Here is an 18,844-nt window from a genome sequence, read left to right as displayed (position 1 = left end):
AACTCCTGAGCTCAAACGATCCGCCTGCCTTGGCCTTCCTGAGTGCTAGGATTACAGGCGTGAGCCACCGCCCCCGGCCCAAATCTGTTTTTAACAAGATTCCCAGGTGATTTGGACACACATTAATATCTGAGAAACATTGCTTCAGTTCAAATATCCGACTTTTTATTACTTGTAGCGGCACCCCTTTTTTAACACGAAATAGGTGTGCGCAACCCTGAGATAGAAAACCGATCGCAGCAGTGCCCTTCCTGTGGGGGAGGCCAGAGTTATGCTGGCTGGGACCACTCCCCTCCCTGCCCCCCGACTTGGCAATGGGCACTGTTTTAAAAACCACCAATACCGGGCCAGGTCCCAGTTCTCTCCCGGGGAGGTTCAATTCAGGGGTGTTAGGCCACCCTATCCTGTCCCCCTACCCAATCACAAAGAGTCTAGGGATCTTAGGTAAGCACAGTGGTTCACACCTGTAATCCCCGCACTTTGGGAGGCCAAGGTGGGAGGATCATTTGAGGCCAGGAGTTGGAGATCAGCCTGGGCAACATAGCGAGAGCCTCATCTCTACAAAAAAAAATTTTTTTTTAAATAGCTGGGCACAGTGATGCACACCTGTAGTCCCCGCTCCTCAGGAGGCTGAGGCAGGAGGATCACTTGAGCCCAGGAGTTTGAGGCTGCAGTGAGCTATGATTGTACCACTGCACTCCAGCCTGGGTGACAAAGTGAGACCTATCTCAAAAGACAAGAATCTAGTGGCCTAGAGGAGCCTGCCTAGGTCTGGGCATCCATGGGTACAGCAGTGACCTCACCACGCCTCAGTGTGCACTTCTGTAAAGTGGGCTGCCATAGCTCTTGGCCCCGGGCCTCCGGGAGGACTAGATGAGCTCATGCACAAAGCTCCCTCGGCACAGGCCTGGCACGGAGCAGCCCTCGTAGGGCAGAGGCTGAGCCAGCCAGGCTCTTGGGCGTTGTGCTCACAGTAATGGTCCCTTTCTCTGGCTGTGACCTCTGTGGCTTCCCCGTGAGTCCCACAAGAGCCCTGTGAGGCAGCCAGGCCGGGCCAAGGGGCAGAAGAGCAGAGCTCTGGGGACTCAGGCAGACTCCAAGCGGTTGCCAGCGGTTAGACCTGCCGTCCAATACAGTAGCCACTATAGCCACAGCCGCCTGTGGCCATCGACATTTACATCAGCTTAAATTGAATTAAAAACCAAGCCCCTCAGTCACACTGGCCACATGTGGCTGGTGGCTGCGATACTGGACAGCACGGATAGAACATTTCCACCGTCGCAGAGAGTTCTGGACAGTGGCGCATTAAAATACTGAAATTCAGTTGACCCTTAAACAACTTGGGGGTTGGGGCACCAACCCCCTGTCCAGTCAAAATTCTATGCATAACTTTTGACTCCCCCAAAACTTAACTACTGACAGCCCACTATTGACTGGAAACCTTACCGATAACATAATCAATTAACACATATTTCATATATTACATGTATTATACACTGTATTCTTATAATAAAGTAAGCTAGAGAAAAGAAAATGTTATTAAGAAAATGAGGCTGGCTCCAGTGGCTCATGCTGGTAATCCTAGCACTTGGGGACGTTGAGGCAGGAGGATCGCTTGAGCCCAGAGTTCGAGGCTGCAATGAGCTATGATCGTGCCACTGCACTCCAGCCTGGGCAACAGAGCAAGATCCTGTCTCCAAAAAAAAAAAAAAAAAAGAAAGAAAAGGAAAGAAAAGAAAAAAGAAAATCATAAGGAAGAGAAAATGCATTTACTATTCATTAAGTGGAAGAGGATCGTTGTGAAGGCCTTCATCCTCGTCCTCATGTTGAGTGGGCTGAGGAGGAGGAGGGGGAGACAGGGTTGGTCTTGCTGTCTAGGGGAGGCAGAGTCAGAAGGAAACCCGTGTGTAAGTAGACGGTGCAGTCCTGACTCAGGTCCACACTGGCTGGAGGGCAGCCGCTGCCGTCACTCAGCCCTCACAGGAACCCCCAGGCCCCCTAGGCCCGTGTCACACGGGATCTGCTGTTAATTCCCCTTCCTCAGATGAGGAAGTGGGGTGACAGCAAGGCACTGTTCTCAACAGGAATTGGGATTAGAGCCCGGGTCGTCTCCTCTTCCCACCTGCCAGCCAGGCTCCGAGTCCCACCTCACACTTGCCGGGCACTTGCCCTGCGCCAGATCCTGTCAGGGCCCCCTGCCACCGCCCTGTGCAGTGCGGACTGTTCCCAGCGTCCTTGTTTGGCAGAGAAGGCAGCGGGAGCCAGAGAGGACGCAGGACTGGATGGGACCCAGGCAGGCCACCTGTCCCCTGCTCCACTGCTGTGCCGTGGGTGTGACGAGAAGGGGGCTCGCCACCCACGAGGGCAGCTGGGGCCAGGGAGGCCCGTGGCCAGGGCCTTCCCATCCCCTCCTGCCCGCAATCCTGTCCTGCCTTTGGGAATTTGACCCCAGATCTATAAGAAGAGCCTGGCTCCTCCCTCTCCCTCACCTCCCACACCGCCTCCAGTTCTGCCACTTTTACAAATTTGCTTTATCTTTTCATTATTTCCTCCTCTCCTTCCCCACGGCCCCCGCCTCGGCCTCATCCTCTTCCCTGAACCCTTGGCCCAGCTCCTCCCGGGCCTCCCAGCCGCAGTCTACCAGAGGGTCCTTCACACCAGGCCTGACCTGCCCCTCGCTGTCACCCCAGCCGGCGCCCAGCCAGTGGGGGGGGAAGGAGGCCCACGGAGCCGTCTCTGTAGCTGAGCTGGACTCCACAGCCCCCAGGGCGCCGACCTGTCTCCCCAGCCCCCTGCCTTTGCCCACGCATGTCCCCCCCGCCCCCCCGCCCTTCCTCACCTGCACACCTCCCACCTGTTCTTCAGGTCTCAGCTGGGACGTGGCCTCCCCTGGCCTCACCCCCTAGGCGTGCAGGGTCCCCCGCCCTGTGCCCACCTTCTCACTTAGCCCTTGTGCGCCTCCCCCTCCCGAGCACAACTCCCCCAGACGGGGGTGTACCTGGTGCCAGCAGAGGACCTGGCGGCAGGGGGCGCTGGCTCGCTCGCTCGTCCTGCGCTCGGCCGTGCCGGCGGGCCCTGGAGGGCCACCCCCGAGCGCCCCTTCCAGTGGGAGGTACTGAGGCTCGGGTGACGCGCGGCTGGGACAGGAGCTGCGAAGAAAAGGAAGTGCAAGGGATAGGGATGGGGGCCGGGCTTGAAGAAACCCTCCCGGGGCGTCCTTGGAACACAGATGGGAGTGGAGGGGGGACAGCCGCTAGGAGACCCCAGGAAGCGCACTCCGGGCAGAGGCCCCTGGGAGGCGCCTGGCGTGTGGCTGGATAGGAAAGGACTACCCCTGCCCAGGCCGTCACCTCCGCAGCACACCGCCCGCACCCTCCACCCCTGCAGGGGAAGCCTGGTGGTTCTGCTGTCCCGTGGTGGTGGCCTGGGCGTCAGCTGGCGGGGACTGGACTGCCCTTTCCCAAGGTTCTTCTACCTCAGAACTTAGGGACTGTCAATTCTTGGAGCTGTGTGGCTGCTTTTATTTTGAAAGCCTTCAGGACGGGTTCAGAGGAATGGTTGTTTCATCCATCCCTGAAGCCGAGCTGCCCATGCCCTCCCCGCCAGCCCGGCCTCCCCTATGACGGCTTCCAGAGAGAGGAGCTGTTCATCTCTCCCTCGCTTTGAAGTCTCTCCACCCTCCTGGCTCCGGGCCCCACTTCCGCCCCAGTCCCTCACAGTCGGGAAGTTCTTCTTTAGCTCTAACCTCCATCTCTCTTGCTGCGCTGGCAGTCAGTTTCCTATCTTTTCCCTCACCTTTTGAACTTACCCAGGAAAATGAGTGACTGACAGGAATGTTCCCTGCCTCTTTTTTCTCCTCACCCCGCCTCCCCTGGGTCCCCGAGTTTCCGATCTGCCATCTGCCTGAATCCTCTCCGGCGCAGTGCCCGGGAGCTCTCAGAGCTCGGGCTGGGGAGGATGGTGAAGCTGGTGGGGCCTCGGGCACCCGGGCCACCCCTACCCCTCTGACCTCTGCCTTCCCTGGGTCTCTGCTCCTTCTTGGGGTCCCCTGTTCTCCCGCCCCCTCGTGCGCTCTCCCTCTCCTGTCTCCTGTCTGCCTCCAGCCTCCGTCATCTCTCTGTTCATCTCCCTGTGACTCTGCCCATTTCTGCCTTTCTTACCTCTCTCTTTGGGGCCTCCCTCGTCTGCCTCTCTGGCTCATCCCTTGCCCCAGGTGAGGGTGGAAAACAGGTGTGCGGGTGTTGGGGCCTCTCCCGGGCCAGCTGCGGTGAGAGAGGCATCGTGGCTATCCGGCCAAGTTCTGGGCCTCGGGTTCCAATCCCGGCTGTGCCGCTTGAGGGCTGTGGGGCCCTCAGCAAGGGCTGCCGGCCTGGGAATCTGCTTTTCCACCTGTAAAGTGGGCACGAGAACAGTCCCTTCCTCCCAGAGCCACGGGGAACAGCCAGTGGCCCAGCAGTAGGCAGTGGCCAAGCAGTAGGCAGTGCCCAGCGCGGCACCCACACATGGCGAATGCTTCCTGTCGCTATTAGGGGTGCTCTGGGGCAGGGGCCAGGCGTGGAGCTGGGGGGCATCAGCAGGTGTCCCCTGTGCGGTGGGGACGAGGGCAGGGGCCTGAGGGAGGAGAGCTGTTGTTCAACATGCCCATGGCTTTGCCTGCACTGTTACTCCACCTCCCACAGGCAACATCTTGGGGGTCTCTGGGGTCCCTCGACTCTGGGGAGGCTGACCTGGGAGGGGCCACTTCCTAGCTGTGTTTGGTTTTGAGCAAATGACTTGGCCTTTTTGAGTTTCAGCTTCGCTGTCTGTAAAACAGATAGGGATGACAGGGCCCGGCGTGGTGGCGCACGCCTGTAATCACAGCACTTTGGGAGGCTGAGGCAGGAGGATCACTTGAGCCCAGGAGTTCGAGGCTGCAGGGAGCTGTGATCGCACTGCTGCACTCCAGCCTGGGCCACAGAGAAACACCTTGTCTCTATTAAAAAAAAGAAATGTGGGTAAGAGCAGTCCCCTCTCAGAGGGCTGATGGGTGAACTACAGTAGTTAATGCAAGCAAAACTCCCGGCACGGTGCCCGGGCAGTGCCAGGTATGTGTTGGACATTACCATTGTTGGTGGCGGTGTTATTCAATGAGTATCGTACCTGTCACATGTGCGTACCATGCCTGGCTTTGTGGACATGCCCAGAAGCAGTGGGGTTGTACAGCATTCCTGTTATCTGTGTTAGAGGGGTATATCTGGGGACAGCTGGGGAGAGGTGCCCACTCAGTTCAATCGGTATTTGTTGGAACAGTGCAGCTGCATCCAGGAGGTATCTGAGGTTTGGGACACAGCTGTCATTTTCCTCAGGGCATGTCACAGACCTGCACTGGGGACCTGCTGCTTGGGCCCCAGGGTATGGTGTCTGAGACTTAAACAGCTGGTGTGCAGTGGCATGGAGGGAGACCTGGGACATGGGTGTCCTGCTGAAGACAGTTGCACTGTGGTCTATAAATGTGCTGCCTCTGCCAGGCAGGCCTCCTGGGATGGAAGGAGAGTTCAGGCCCGGGGATGTCCGGGGCTGGGGACCTGAGACGAGCAGCTGTCGGAGTGCAGCCTGGGGTGGGCAACAGAGCTGGCTGTGGCCAGGCAGGTGTGTCTGTGTGTGAGTGTGGGAGGGAATACAGTGTCACCAAGAGGAAGAGAGACTAACAGCAGTGGGAACAAATTCATCTGTTCCCTCACCCCATGTTTGTTGAGCACCTGCTGTATGCCAGACACTGTCACCAGATAGTCACAAAACAAACATCGCCCCTGCCCTTGGGGAAGCTTACGTTCAAATGTATGGGCATTTGAAAGGTCAGATGGTGATAAACGTTATGTAGAGAAATGAAACAGAGAAGGTTCTGGAGAGGGATGGGGGTGCGATTGGATGTGGGATAGTCGAGATGGTCTCACTGAGAAGGTGACACGGGGACACAGACCTGGTAGAACAGGGAGAGCGCCCTGTGAACAGCGGGGGAGGAGCATTCCAGGCAGAGGAAAGGGAAGTGCAAAGGCCCTGGGGCCAGAGTGTGCCAAGCCTGTTCTGGAAACGGTGCAGAGGCCAGTGTGCCCTGAGTGGGTGAGTGACGGGGGAGGTAGGGGCTGAGGTGACAGAAGCACCAGCCGGGGCTGGGAGGTGGGGAAGACACGGGAGGCTGTTGAGCAGAGGAGGGGCAGGATCTGACTTGGGTATCTACAGGATCCCTCTGGCTGCCTGTGAGGAGCACACAGGAGTGGGGCGAGGGTAGAAGTGGGGAGACCAGTGAGGAGGCCACTGTAACCGTATCCAGGCGGGAGATGGTGGCCCGGCGAGGGCCTGGGCTGGACGTGTGGAGTCTGGTTCTGCAAATACTGTGAAGACAGAGCCATTTATTGAGCATGTAGCTATTGAGTCTCCCCAGCGACCCGGTGCACAGTGGAGGAAACCGCATCAGTGAAACACGCATCAGTGGCCTGGGGCCACACAGCACGTAGCAGCAGAGTCAGGATCCGGCCCAGGCCCCCAGCCCCTGACCAATGTGCTCTCCGATTGCTATTGGCCTTTGGTGGCCTGTAGGTGACCTGGGCGTAGGGCGTGTAGGTAGCATCTGTACCAGTGTCTGGCACACAGTAGGGACGCGGTAAATATTGGGTGGATGGACGGATGGGTGGAATGAATGCACGCGGCTGCCCTGCGGTTTCTCAGCGGTGTGTCCGAAGGTGGGTGTTGGGGTATGGCCAAGTCCAGGGGAGAGAGGCACACCTGGGGGTAGGTTCCTGGGTGGCATGAGTAGGGGCTGGCCCTCAGCTGCAGGGCAGGGGTGACGGTGACGTGGGCCCAGGTTCCAGCGCTGCTCTATCCGGGTGGGGTTCGGAGTAAGTGCTGTGTGGTGTGGTGGGGTTGGGGGGTCCTGGGTACAGCAGCACCTGCGGCTGAGCCTGCGCAAGGTGTCTGCCCGAGCTGGGGGTGGGGCCGTGTGGCAGGGAGGGTCCGGGCCAGCGGTGGGTGTTGGCAGCGGCAGCGGCGGCCTGGCTGTGCAGCCCATGAGGCTGTCTGTGTGCCAAGAGGCTCCGGCTTGGCACAGCCCAACCACCCCCCTTCCCGGGCAGCCCAGCCGTCAACCTTCCTCCCCCGCTTCTCCCCGACCTTCCCTGGCTGCCCAGAACCAATGGGTTAATTAGATAACGGAGCCTTTGATTAGCGGGGGAGGGGGAGGCCTCCCCCCTGGCGGTGCAGGGAGGGGAGGCGAGGAGGAGGAGGGAGGAGAGGAGGGAGGAGCAGAGGTGCCCTCCCCGCGCAGAAGGAGAGAAGGAAGGAGGGGGGCGGGGAGGGAGGGAGCCGAGGCACAGCTTGGCTCTGCACTGCCGTGTGACTAGAAATTGTAATCGCCGAGAAGGAGAGACAGACAGAGCCCGGCGACAGAGACCAAGACAGACGGACAGACAGACAGAGAACCTGACTGAGCCGGGCTCCCAGGATGAGAGGGTGACAGAGACAGAGCGAGAGGGAGGGACAGATGGAGGAGAAGGAGAGAGGGGGCCTGGTGGTCCCAAGGGAGGCGAGATTGTGAGGGGGGAGCCTGGGAGGGGGTTGGGGCCAGAGGAGGTGGACGGGGACCAGAGGCAGAGGAGCAAGAGGGGCCAGGAGAGAGGAGAAGGGGGCCGGGGTCGGTGGGTGGAGAGAGAGGAGGCCGGCGGTGGGGGGAGCGCCGAGGTAGAGGTGGGAGTGGGGGTGGCAGGAGCCAGGAGGAGGCGATCAGGGAGGGGAGGAGGAGAGGACTGCTGCAGTGGCCTAAGGACAGCCTCCCGGGGGGGTGGGGAGGGCGACAGGCCAGGAGGGGGGGCGCAGGGAGACCCAAGAAGCCCCTGCGCCCCCCCCAGCACCATCTCGACGGGAAGCCCTGGAGAACTGGGGAGGCAGAGACCCTGCTGGCTGCAGGCATGTGGAGGGGGGGGCCTGGGCGCAGGGAGAGGCCCAGCGGAAGCCAAGCCACCAGGGTGAGTGTCCCTCACTGTTGGGGGGGAGACAAGGACGGGAGATGGTGGAGGGCGAAGGAGGAAAGGGGAGGGAGGCCGAGCCGCTGCAGAAGCCAGAGCCGCTGCAGAAGCAGCCGTGGTGGGGGGTGGGGGCATGCGGGCTGGCAGCAGGAGAGACGGGGACAGATGCGGAGGTAGAGGCAGCAGCGGCAGGCCTGGAGGACTGGGGTGGGGGCCGTGGGCTCCCACAGGCCCCACGGGGGCCCCCAGCCTCAAATCCTGGCACTGGGGGGTTGTGCTGGCGCCTTGGCTTGGAGGGTGTGGGCTGGGTCGTCGCCAGAGTCCTACCAGGTGGGAACAGTGGACCCAGGACAAGGGCTGAGCATCGACCTCCCTGGTCACATGCAGGGGAGCGAAGCCCCCACCCCTCAGTGCACTCGCACAGACAGATACAGACACAGGCTCCCAGCCCTCCGGGCAGCAAAATGAGCCTGGGCGCAGACACAGAAGCAGCCTCTCTGCCCCCCTCTCTCTCTCTCTGTGTCTCTGTCTCTCCTGCCTGTCTCCGTGTCTCTGTCTGGCTCTTGCTCTCACACATGCACTCAGACACACAGACATATGCACATGCATTTTTATCTGGGTTAAAATGATCTTGGAAACTGCAGGAGGGGGTGAATGCGTGCGCGCTTGTGTGTGCGTGTTGTGTGTGCGCACACGCGCGTGTGCATGGGGTGAGCCGTGTCCCCGGGTCTGAGCGTCCACCGCGCGAGGGCGTGCCCCTGTCACTGCCGTGTGCGTGAGTGGGCTGGTGTGCATGTTTGTGTGGACGGCTCCCCCTCTCCTGGGGACTCTTCAGGGCGGCCTGTGCGGGGCAGAGCTGCTGGTGTGGGTGTATTTGTGTTCTCAGAGCTGCTGCCTGGAAGGGAGGGTTGAGGGTAGACCCAGGGCCGAAGTCCCCGTCTGCACTCAGCTGGCCAGGTCCGTGCCCTTCTGCCTCCTAGCGCCTCGGCGTCCTCACCTGCAACTTGGGCATCCTCGTTGCTTCCTCCTGCGGGTGTTGTGAGGCTTAAACGAGACAACCGGTGGACGGTGTTTGGTGCTTAGCAAGGCCTACCCGGTATCGGGGGCGATTGTTCCCACTGATGTCGTTGTTATAGGACCAGCCCATCCCCTGCCCCTCTCTGTTCCTATGGAAATGGAAGGGGACGGATGGGGAGGTGCCAACTCCCCATTGCCCCCTTCCCTCCCAGAACTCGGGCACAGGGTCCCTGGACCCCCAACCCCTTCCCCATCAACTCCCCAGCGCCGCCCTGTGGCAGCTGCTGGCGTGGCTCCCACAGAGGCCGTCTCTGCCTGGAGCACCTACAGTGTCAGGGCAGATGGGGGGGGATGGCTGTTGGTGGCCTGAGTTTGTGCCGCCACCCCAGGCTCCTAGGCCCCCACCCCCTGTCACAGCCTCCAACCTCCTCCCTCCTCTGCTACCGCCTCCCAGCCTCAGCCCTCACCTGCCCACATTGTCACTTTGTCACCTCCACAGTGGCCTTGCCTGCCACCTCGCCTCTCCCTCCAGTTCCCCTCTGAGTCTGACTCTAGCCCTGGAAGCTGCCGTGAGGCCCACAGGGCCTGGTCGGATGCACAGTGACAAGCAGCAGAGTCCAGCCAGGCCGAGTGTGACAGAGGGTGTGCGGGTGGAGGGTCTGGGGACACGCCGCCTCGCTGGCACTCCTGGGTGGGGGAGGGTAGTGAGGGGCAGGGAGAGAGCCAGGGGCCACCTCCCAGAGGTCACGCGGGCACCAGTGGGCGCTGGGATGGGAGCGAGGGCCTGGCCCGCGCCACCTGCTTGCTCTTCAGCCTTTCTGCTGCCTTTGCCTGGGCTGTCTCTGTCTCCCACTCAATCTCTACCTATTCATCGACCTTTCTGAAATCATGTGAAGAACTGAGTTTTGAATCTGACCAACTTCTCCGCTTACTGGCTGAGTGAGCTTGAGCAAGCACCCCTTCGCCCCAGCCCCAGTTTTGCCCTCTGTAGAATGGGCATAAAATCTTCCCAGCGGCCGCGGGCTCTCCCCCGACCCCCGTTGGTCCTGAGCATTGGGCGGGGAGATGGCGAGCACCCGGGCCACGTGGGTCCTGTCCCTCACTCAGTCTCTCCTCTCTCTCCCCCGCTGCAGCCCCCCAGCGTCCACGTGGAGCATGAGCATTGAGGATGGCGTGTGCCCGTGGCTCCCCGTGCCCTCCACTGCCGCCCGGTAGGATGTCCTGGCCCCACGGGGCACTGCTCTTCCTCTGGCTCTTCTCCCCACCCCTGGGGGCCGGCGGAGGTGGCGTGGCAGTGACGTCTGCCGCCGGAGGGGGCTCCCCACCGGCCACCTCCTGCCCCGCGGCCTGCTCCTGCAGCAACCAGGCCAGCCGGGTGATCTGCACGCGGAGAGAGCTGGCTGAGGTCCCGGCCAGCATCCCGGTCAACACGCGGTACCTGAACCTGCAGGAGAACGGCATCCAGGTGAGCCGGGCTGGCGGGCGAAGGGGGGCCCAGGTGGCGCTGGGGGAGGTGTGCAGGTGGTGGCCAGTCCCTCCTCTCCGACTGGCCTCAGCAGGGACCTCTGGGTGTCCCCACACCAGCTCTTTCCCCCTTCCCTGGGCACCTGTGGGGCGCAGTTTGCATCCTGCTAACTGGAGCCTGCCTTCCCACGTGGCGCTGAGGCTACCTGGGTTCTCTCAGCACAACGCGCTTGGGTATCTGTGCCAGTGTTGGGTCCCCAGGCACATGGCCACCTGCCCACCCCCACAGCAGGGGACAGGCAGGTCGGCCTGGGCTGAGCCCTGGAGTCACAGGTGGGCTGACAGCAACCCTTCCACGGGGACCCCTGTGCCATCTGGACAACCACAACCTTGCGGGGCCTTGGCACGTGACAGTGTGACTCTGAGCCTCAGTTTCTCCATCTGAAACACAGGGCTGACGAGAGCCCTGCATTGAGGGTGGGCGCGAGGGCTGCTGGGCTCCGCGCTTGTCAAGGTTTGGAACCGGCTCTGGCCCCTGGCGGGCAGGCAGCGGGTGCCGGTTGTGTCTGTCATCGCTTGCTGTGCAGTGCGGGCTTTGCGCCCCGGGTCCTGGAGTTGGTGTGAGGACCGGAGAGCTGAGAGCGCCCGGCGCCTGCGCAGTGCTGGCGCCAGGCTGGTGCTCAGGATGCGGCCGTGGCCACTTGATTAATTATGATTGTGATTAAGAGAGGCCTTAAATGATGCGGGGGCAGGGGGCAGAGCTGTGCTATTTTAAAGCGGGGTTCCTCAACCTCTGCCCTGTCGACATTTGGGGCCAGATCATCCTTTGTTGGGGTGGGGGGGTCTGTCCTGTGCACCGTAGGGTGTTTAGCAGCGTCCCTGGCCCCAGATGCCTGTGCGCCCCCGGCCCCTAGTTCCACTGTCGCCAGAGGTTGCCAGCTGTCCCTGGGGGGAAATCGCCCCGGGTTGAGAATCACTGTTTTAAAGGTCACCCCCCTGCCCCCACGCAGGCCTCCTCCTACGCCAGACTCTAAAGCTGAAGGTTCCAGAGCACCCCTGCCTCTCACCACTACATCTCTCCCAGGGGTGTCCCTGGGAAGGGGTGAGCGGGGTCACCAGCTCCCATCTGACTGTCCTGAGAGCCGGACTGAGGGAAGAGAGGGGACCTCTCGGGGGCAGTCCCCTCCTGGGTGGCTGTGGGGCAAGCACTGGGGAAGCCGGAGGGAGAAGGGCTCCAGAAGGGGTCACATCGCCCCACCGTCCTGCTGCAGGGTTTTGTCCCGTTGTCCAGGCTGCCACTTCTGCCGGTCCGCTTTGAGTCTACCCCACATCCCTCCGGCTGCAGTCGCAGCTGGTCTGTGTCTGCCTTGCGGGGCTGGCATCCTGCAGCTCGCTCTGCGCCACACACCTGCGCCGTGCTCCCTGCAGTCCGTCCTTCCTGCGTTTGGGCATGTGACATTCCACAGGTACCGACAGCGCCGGCCCTGTGCCGAGCGCTGTCCTAGGTGGTGGCCAAGCCCGGCCTTGAGCACCTCACATTCTGCTGGGGAAGAAACAATGACAAACAGGTTGGATGGCGTGTCCCGGGAAAATGCTCGAGGGACAGGCGAGTGAGAGATGCCAGAGCGCCAGGGAGTGTGTCTGGGGGGAGGAGGTGCCGCGCCCACTCACCAGCAGCCCAAGGCCGGGGCAACGTCCCTTTAGTGGCATCGGGCTGTTTTCTCTTTGGGGAGCTCCGTGAACAGTTCAGTCCCGCAAACATTTGCTGAGAGCCACTGGTGGACATCCGTGAATTTATTTATAGGTCATGCCTGGGTCTGCTGCCTCCATGCATCACGCCCATTATAACGCAGACACCAAAATGGACATTGTTAAAGGATGACAAAAACAGGAGTGGGGCTGTGAACGCTTTCATTTTGTCCCCGGGTTCCTGCACCCACTCTGGAGACCACTGACTCTCCCAGACAGCGTCCCCAGGGGTGGAGGGGTATGTCCGGTCCACGAGCGTGGACACGTGTGGACGCTTGCTCAGTAGACTCGTCTTGCCGTGGTGAACACCTGCCAGACCCCAAGAGGAGCGGGCTGCTTCGGGGGCAATCAGAGGCTTTTTAGGAAGTAGTAATAGTAATAAATCTGTGGTTCGTGAGCGCGAGGGCTGCGTGCTCACACGCGTGTGCGAGACGTGCCTCCCTCGAACCTTGTTACGACGGCACACGCGTGACCCGTCTGATGCAAAACAAACACACACAAAAAAATCCAAGACCAAGGAGCCAACAGAAAAAAAAAGGTAATAATGACATTTTAATTATCCAAATTAAAAAATGAAAAAAAAACCACCCCAGTCCCACCACCTAGATATAAATAACTACTGTTTATATTTTGCTTTAATACCTTCCTGACGCTTCCCTGTGCCTGCGTACTGTTCTTTTAAATTACTTATTGCAGAATGAATACAAATTAATTGAGAAAAACTAGCAAATATACCTAAGTAAAAGCACAGGGACAAAAGCCAAACAGAATTCTGCAGCCACAGGTGACTCTGCTTCGCTCTGGTGTCTTTCCTCTCGGACACCCTCCACGCACGTTCTCAGTGTGTGGCACGGTAGGCACAGATTGATAAATGGATTTCTGCCTTTTTTTAAAAAAAGAAAAAATGGAATCACACTATTTCATACTGGTTTGAAACATGTTTTTGGCACCTAGTAGCATAGCCATGAAAATCTTTCTCTGCGGCACTAAATACTCGGCTATGATGTTGTTTTCAAAGTCTGCATAGTATTGTGGTACATGGGCGTCCTGTTATTTAACTGGTCTGTTCTTCCAATTTTTGAGTTGATATAAACACGGCCACAGTGAACATCCTGGTGCTCGTTCTTCCCAACAGGCTGGATTCTGCCCTTGGGAAAAATTCCTAGAAGTGGAAGGGCTGCTCCTCCGTCCCCTCCCAAAGCACCCTGTGCACCAAGGCCCGGCCCTGGGGCCCCGCTAGACACGGGCTGAATTCTAGAGACCGGAGAGCCCCCCCCACCCCCCTGCCCCGTGGCCTGGCTACTTGGTTGTGGCCTGGCTCCCCCACTGTGCTGTCACCTGCAGGAGGGCAGGGACTTCACACCATTCCCTGCCGTGTCCCCAGCACCTAGACCAGAGGCTGGCGTGCAGTAGGTGCCCAGAGATCTTTGCCTGTGAATGGGAGGACAGCTCGAGAGCTCCTGCCCAGGTACTTGGCAGAGGCCCCGAACCATCTGTCAGTGGGAGCCCCAGGCAAGTCCCTGCAGCACCCTCCCGTGAGCACCGCGGGCGGGCGCAGCGAGGCCCTGTCACCCCTTCTTACCTGCCCCTGGCCTGGGCGCGGTATGGACGGCAAGAACCACAGGTGGGACAGCAGCACACTGAGTGATGGCACTGGCTCCCTCTGGGATGTTGTCACCCACCTTTGGCTGGGTGGTAAAATGTTCTTTTGCAGCATGACAGGGACAGCAGGTGGCCCCTGTAGTAAGACGGAGACTTTTTTAAGATCCACAATCTTCCACGAGGCCCCCGATTGCTTTTGTGATGGGGGGGCCAGCAAGCCCGAGCGGAGCCTGGGGAAGCGGCTGCCAAGGCGGAGGCTGGAGCCTGCCCCCCTCCCCTGTGCAGCCCCAGCGCCGATCAGGTGACCGTGGGCAGGTCTGCCCGTCCGTCTCCTCGGGGGTCCACCCCCAGCCTCAGCCGGGCACGTGGTCCTCCCCTGACCCACGTCCTTCCTTGTCCACCTTCTCCTCCACCCCAAAGCCAACCACCCTCATGTGTTTACTGTGGATCCTTCTGCTTGTGTGTGTTCTTGCAAAATGCTTATTGTTGCTTTGTGTGCATGTATTTTTAATTTATGTAAATGAAGCTGCATTATAGATCGCTTTGTCTCACTGTGTTCGCTGGGCCTCTGTGTTTGAGAGCGATTCGCGTTGCTGTGTGTGTGTCTACTCCACCGCTGTCGCTGCTGCAGAGTTGACAGGCGCCCGCCTCCCTGCCTGCTGACGGATGGGACGTCCGGAGGCTTCTGGCTTCCCCACTGCAAACCTCGCTCAGGACCCCTTTGGGAGCTACATGATAATTTTTGTGGAATATATACCCGGGGGTGTTGCTGGGTCGTAGGATATGCATGTGCTTAATTTAACAAAACACCACTGGATCCGCTCAAGGCTTTTAGCAGCTGCCCTCCGTCCCCCTGGGGTCCACCATGAGGTCGTGTGGCAAGGAAGTGTGGTTCTGTCCTGAGAAACAAACCAGCCCCTCCTAAGGAAATCATCAGAGGGGTTTCAAAGAGTTATGCTTAAGGACGAGGCCACAGCCAACATCTAGAAGCAGCCTGAATTCCTGGTAACTAGGGGATTAATTAAATGCATAACTGCACATTCTTACAGTGGAATATTATGTAGCTATTTAAAAAAGAGTTTCAAAGACTATCAAATGACACAGGGAAATGCTCAAAACATAATTCTGAGCTTTCAAAAGATGTGAGTAGCCTGTCCAATTTATTTTAAAAATTCAGTTTTGGGAGACCAAGACAGGAGGATCACTTGAGGCCAGGAGTTCAAGACCAGCCTGGGCAACATAGTGAGACCTCATTTCTACAAAAAAATTAAAAATAAGCCAGGCGTGGTGGCACCTACCTGTATTCCTAGCTACTCAGGAGGCTGAGGCAGGAGGATCGCTTGAGCCCTGGAGTTGGAGGCCACAGTGAGCTAGGATCAGGCCCCTGCACTCCATCCTGGGTGACAGAGTGAGACCCTGTCTCTAAAAAATAAAATAAAATAAAATAAAACTTAATAACATTTTTTAAAAAGCCCAGGGAATGCCAAGGAATGTTAATAGTACCTTTCTTTTTGCACTAGTGTTATGGGGGATATTTAATTTTTTTTTTTGTATTTCCTACTCTCTAAATATTCTTCAGTGAGAGCATTTAATATTTTTTGTAATTAGGACAAATTAAACTTAATAAGTACAAAATGTTATACAAGCCGAAGAAAGAACATCTATGATGGGATTTGCTCACCTTTCCCTAAAGAAGGAAAAAGAAATGAAAATGTGTGGAGGGTTTGCCCTGGGCTGGAGAACCAAGCGTCCTCTTCCTGCATCGCCTGGCACTCCCATAAGGGCAGGATCACTTCTCCTGTTTTACAGATGTGGAAACCAAGGCTCAGGTGGCTCCGAGTGACTTGTCCGAGATCGCCTCGCTGAGCCGTGGGCCCACGGGCTTTCCCCGTGCCCGGTCACAAAGCCAGCGCGGAGAGGCCAGGCCCCTTCAGCCACAGGCGGGTCAATCTGTTGCAAAGAAACCCCCACCGTAGTGCATTTCCCGGGCAATGGCAATGGCTTTCCAGCCAGCTTGAGATTTTCCAGGTGGCCCATCTCCGCTGGCGGCATGAAATACAGGGAGTTTTCAACTGGGCGGACTTTTCCCAGTTAGAACCGTTTAAGAAGAAAATGGTGAAAGATCTAGAAGTTGACCCTCTCTCGAGGTCAACTAGGACAGCCCCCTGCCTGCAGGCCAGTGATGAGCCGCCAGGAGGTCTTCTGGGTGCGAAGGGGCAGCTGCCCTCTCGGCTGCCAGGACTTCACGTCTGGCTGGGGCCCCTCCCACGCTCCTGCTCTCTTATTGTCTCGGGAGTGTCAGCACAGGGCCTGCCTAGTGCTTGTCACACTGAGTGTCACCATTTGTCAAATAGGACTCCTGATACTTCGTGGGTTTCTTCTTATTTCCATCATGACATGTAACACGCATACAGAAGAGAACACGGGACATGAAAGTCCATCTTGAAAGATTGTCACAAAGAGCACAGCCATGTAAATGCCACCCAGGTCAAGAAATGAAATATAGAGAACCCCCCGCCCCCACACTCTCCCCTGTGCCCTTCCAGCCCTCACCTCCCCCTTCTCCCCTGAGACAAGCCTCCCCTGACTTCTGGCTCCAGAGGTCAGTTGGGCTGCATGCAGGTGGGATGGCGCAGGTCTGTCACCATGCAGGTGTGTAGCCGTACAGGTGTGTAACTGCACAGGTGTGTGACTGCACAGGTGTGTAACTCCACAGGTGTTAATTGTGCAGGTGTGTAACTGCACAGGTGTGTGATTGTGCAGGTGTGTAATTGTGCAGGTGTGTAACTGCACAGGTGTGTGATTGTGCAGGTGTGTAACTGTGCAGGTGTGTAACTGAACAGGTGTGTGATTGTGCAGGTGTGTAACTGCACAGGTGTGTAACTGGGCAGGTATGTAACTGCACCACAGGTGTGTAACTGTGCAGGTGTGTAATTGTGCAGGTGTGTAACCATGCAGGTGTGTAACTGCACAGGTGTGTGATTGTGCAGGTGTGTAATTGTGCAGGTGTGTAACTGCACAGGTGTTTGTGCAGGTGTGTAACTGCACAGGTGTGTAACCGTGCAGGTGTGTGTGCAGGTGTGTGTGCAGGTGTGTAACCGTGCAGGTGTGTAACTGTGCAGGTGTGTGATTGTGCAGGTGTGTAACCACACAGGTCTGGCTGCTTGGCTCTACACGGTTGCTGGAATTCATCCTTGTGGTTTCGTGGGGCTCCCTTCCTGTCCTTTACTTTTGTACTGTTGTGTAATACTCTGTCATGGGAAGGCCCTGTGGCTTATCCGTTTCCCGTTGATGGCCATATGGGTTGTTTCCAGTTTGGGGCTGTCGCCCTGCTTGATTTTAGATTTAAAATCTTTTCTTCGCGCTGGGGAGACTTGAGCCGAGCTCCTCCCGGTCCCTGGTGAGGAAAGCCCTGGGGGGGGGGGGAGCGGCAGCTTGCCTGCTGCCTGCAGTCTCTGACCACGCTCCGGTGTGGCTCCTCCTCGGGGACGGTCACAGACTGGCTCAAGCAGGGAAAGGACCACACACACCACACTCAACGCTTTTCCCACGCTCTCGTCCTCCTCCTTCAACTGCCATCCCCAGGTGTCCCGGCCTTGCTACCATGCCTGAGCCAGAGTCCTCCCTCGGGCACCTCTGGCGTCTCCACTCCCCCGGCTCAGCACCTTCGCGTGCACTCTTCCCTCTTCGGGCACCTTATTGAACCTGTCTGGGCCTCAGTTTTGTCATCAGTGAAATGGGGAGAGGAACAGTCCCTCTGTCATAGAGTTGCTGAGAAATTCGATGCCTTCATTCTTTGAATAAACAGGCACTGAGGCCACGTGCGCCCAGCACTTTCCGAGGCTCTTGCAGATGAGACAGGACTTAGCAGATGATGTCGCTGGGGAGGGCGGGGGGAGGATCATTAGGTGCTGAGGAGCACTAGCGAGTGCCAGTAGTGAGACCCCTACGTGGCTGCTGTCATCGTCTTTTGTGACTCTGACAAATGTCTCAGCCTCTGAGGTGCCTTCTCGGAGCACCCAGCCTGTCATACCTGCTGGCCCCCGTGGCCCCCCAGACTGGTTGGTCGCACTGTGTGTGTCAGCCTTGGCCCCACCCCCGCACACAGCGCAGAGCCTGACGAACTGTAGGTGCCCAAAATATTATTACAGCCCTTAAACTGACAAATGCATAGAACTGCTTGTCGTCTTGCAAAGCCATCCGTCCTCCGAGCCTCGGGACAACCCCAGGAGAGGGTGGGCGGGAGAATCACCCCGACTTCTCACTTGAGCAGACCGAGGCCCCAAGAGGCAAGACCCGTGCTGTCCCCTCCACGAATGACGTTAAGGCCTCGGGTCACCTCTCTGAACCTGCTTCCCGTGCAAGAAAACCGAACCAATGATTTCTACAGCCCAGGGAGGGGGGGGAGGGGGTGCAAGCTGGGCCCCAACACTGCTCCGAGCCCTTTCGTGGCCGGTGAATTTCAACCTCGCCACAACTCTCGAGTGAGTAGGTGCTGTTCTTATCCTCATTTTACAGATGAGGAAACTGAGGCAGAAGAGAGCGAGACTCTTGCACACGATGCAGAGTTAGTGAGGGGAATTGGGACTCCCCCCAGGCAGGCTGCTGCAGAACCTCATTTCTTCAATACGAGTCCTGACGCTCCCAGGCTACAGCCTGGTGACTGGATTCTGGAACCCAGTCCTGACTCTCTGCACCCCACAGCCCAGCCCTGCTCGGGCCTTGTTCTGGCTGGTCGGGACACTTGCCCAGCTTGTTCCTAGCCTCCCCACCTCTGCCCGCCGCCGCTGCCGCCCTGACACCCGGCCGCCACCCCCACACCGCGCCAGAGTCCCTTCATCATCCCCAGCTCAGGCAGGACTGGGCCCTGGGTCCTCGCTACACTAAACTCAGGGGCGCCCTCTACTGGGTGCCAGATGCCACCCCAGCCCCTTCCTTCCCGCCCTTCCAGAAACCGCCTTGCCCTTAAAAAGCCACAGTCATGGCTGTGCTTGCCCTGTGCCAGGCGCCCTTCC

The 18,844-nt window shown here is 58.6% G+C and overlaps 1 protein-coding gene and 1 non-coding gene across 4 annotated transcripts in view; both read left to right on the top strand.

Annotated features, from left to right (window-relative positions):
- The window catches only part of LRRC4B (leucine rich repeat containing 4B), a 38,069-nt gene that overhangs the window by 7,011 nt on the left and 12,214 nt on the right, over positions 1 to 18,844 (top strand). Inside the window, exons 1-2 of one of the 3 annotated variants that reach the window (XM_069457424.1) lie at positions 7,558 to 7,997; positions 10,148 to 10,479. In XM_069457424.1, coding sequence (XP_069313525.1) covers positions 10,183 to 10,479 — 297 coding nt within the window. In that variant the 5' untranslated portion in view covers positions 7,558 to 7,997; positions 10,148 to 10,182. Of the gene's footprint in view, positions 1 to 7,557; positions 7,998 to 8,162; positions 8,328 to 10,147; positions 10,480 to 18,844 lie in introns of those variants that run through there. The other 2 variants (XM_069457426.1, XM_069457425.1) reach the window with 2 other exon arrangements.
- Positions 12,606 to 12,710, top strand: LOC138375206 (small nucleolar RNA U13). Its single transcript, XR_011231458.1, has one exon. It is a non-coding gene; the product is annotated as a small nucleolar RNA U13 (small nucleolar RNA).

This window comes from Eulemur rufifrons, chromosome 24 (genome assembly GCF_041146395.1).
Source record: "Eulemur rufifrons isolate Redbay chromosome 24, OSU_ERuf_1, whole genome shotgun sequence".
Taxonomy (NCBI): domain Eukaryota; kingdom Metazoa; phylum Chordata; class Mammalia; order Primates; family Lemuridae; genus Eulemur; species Eulemur rufifrons.
This window is presented reverse-complemented; position numbering and strand designations above follow the sequence as displayed.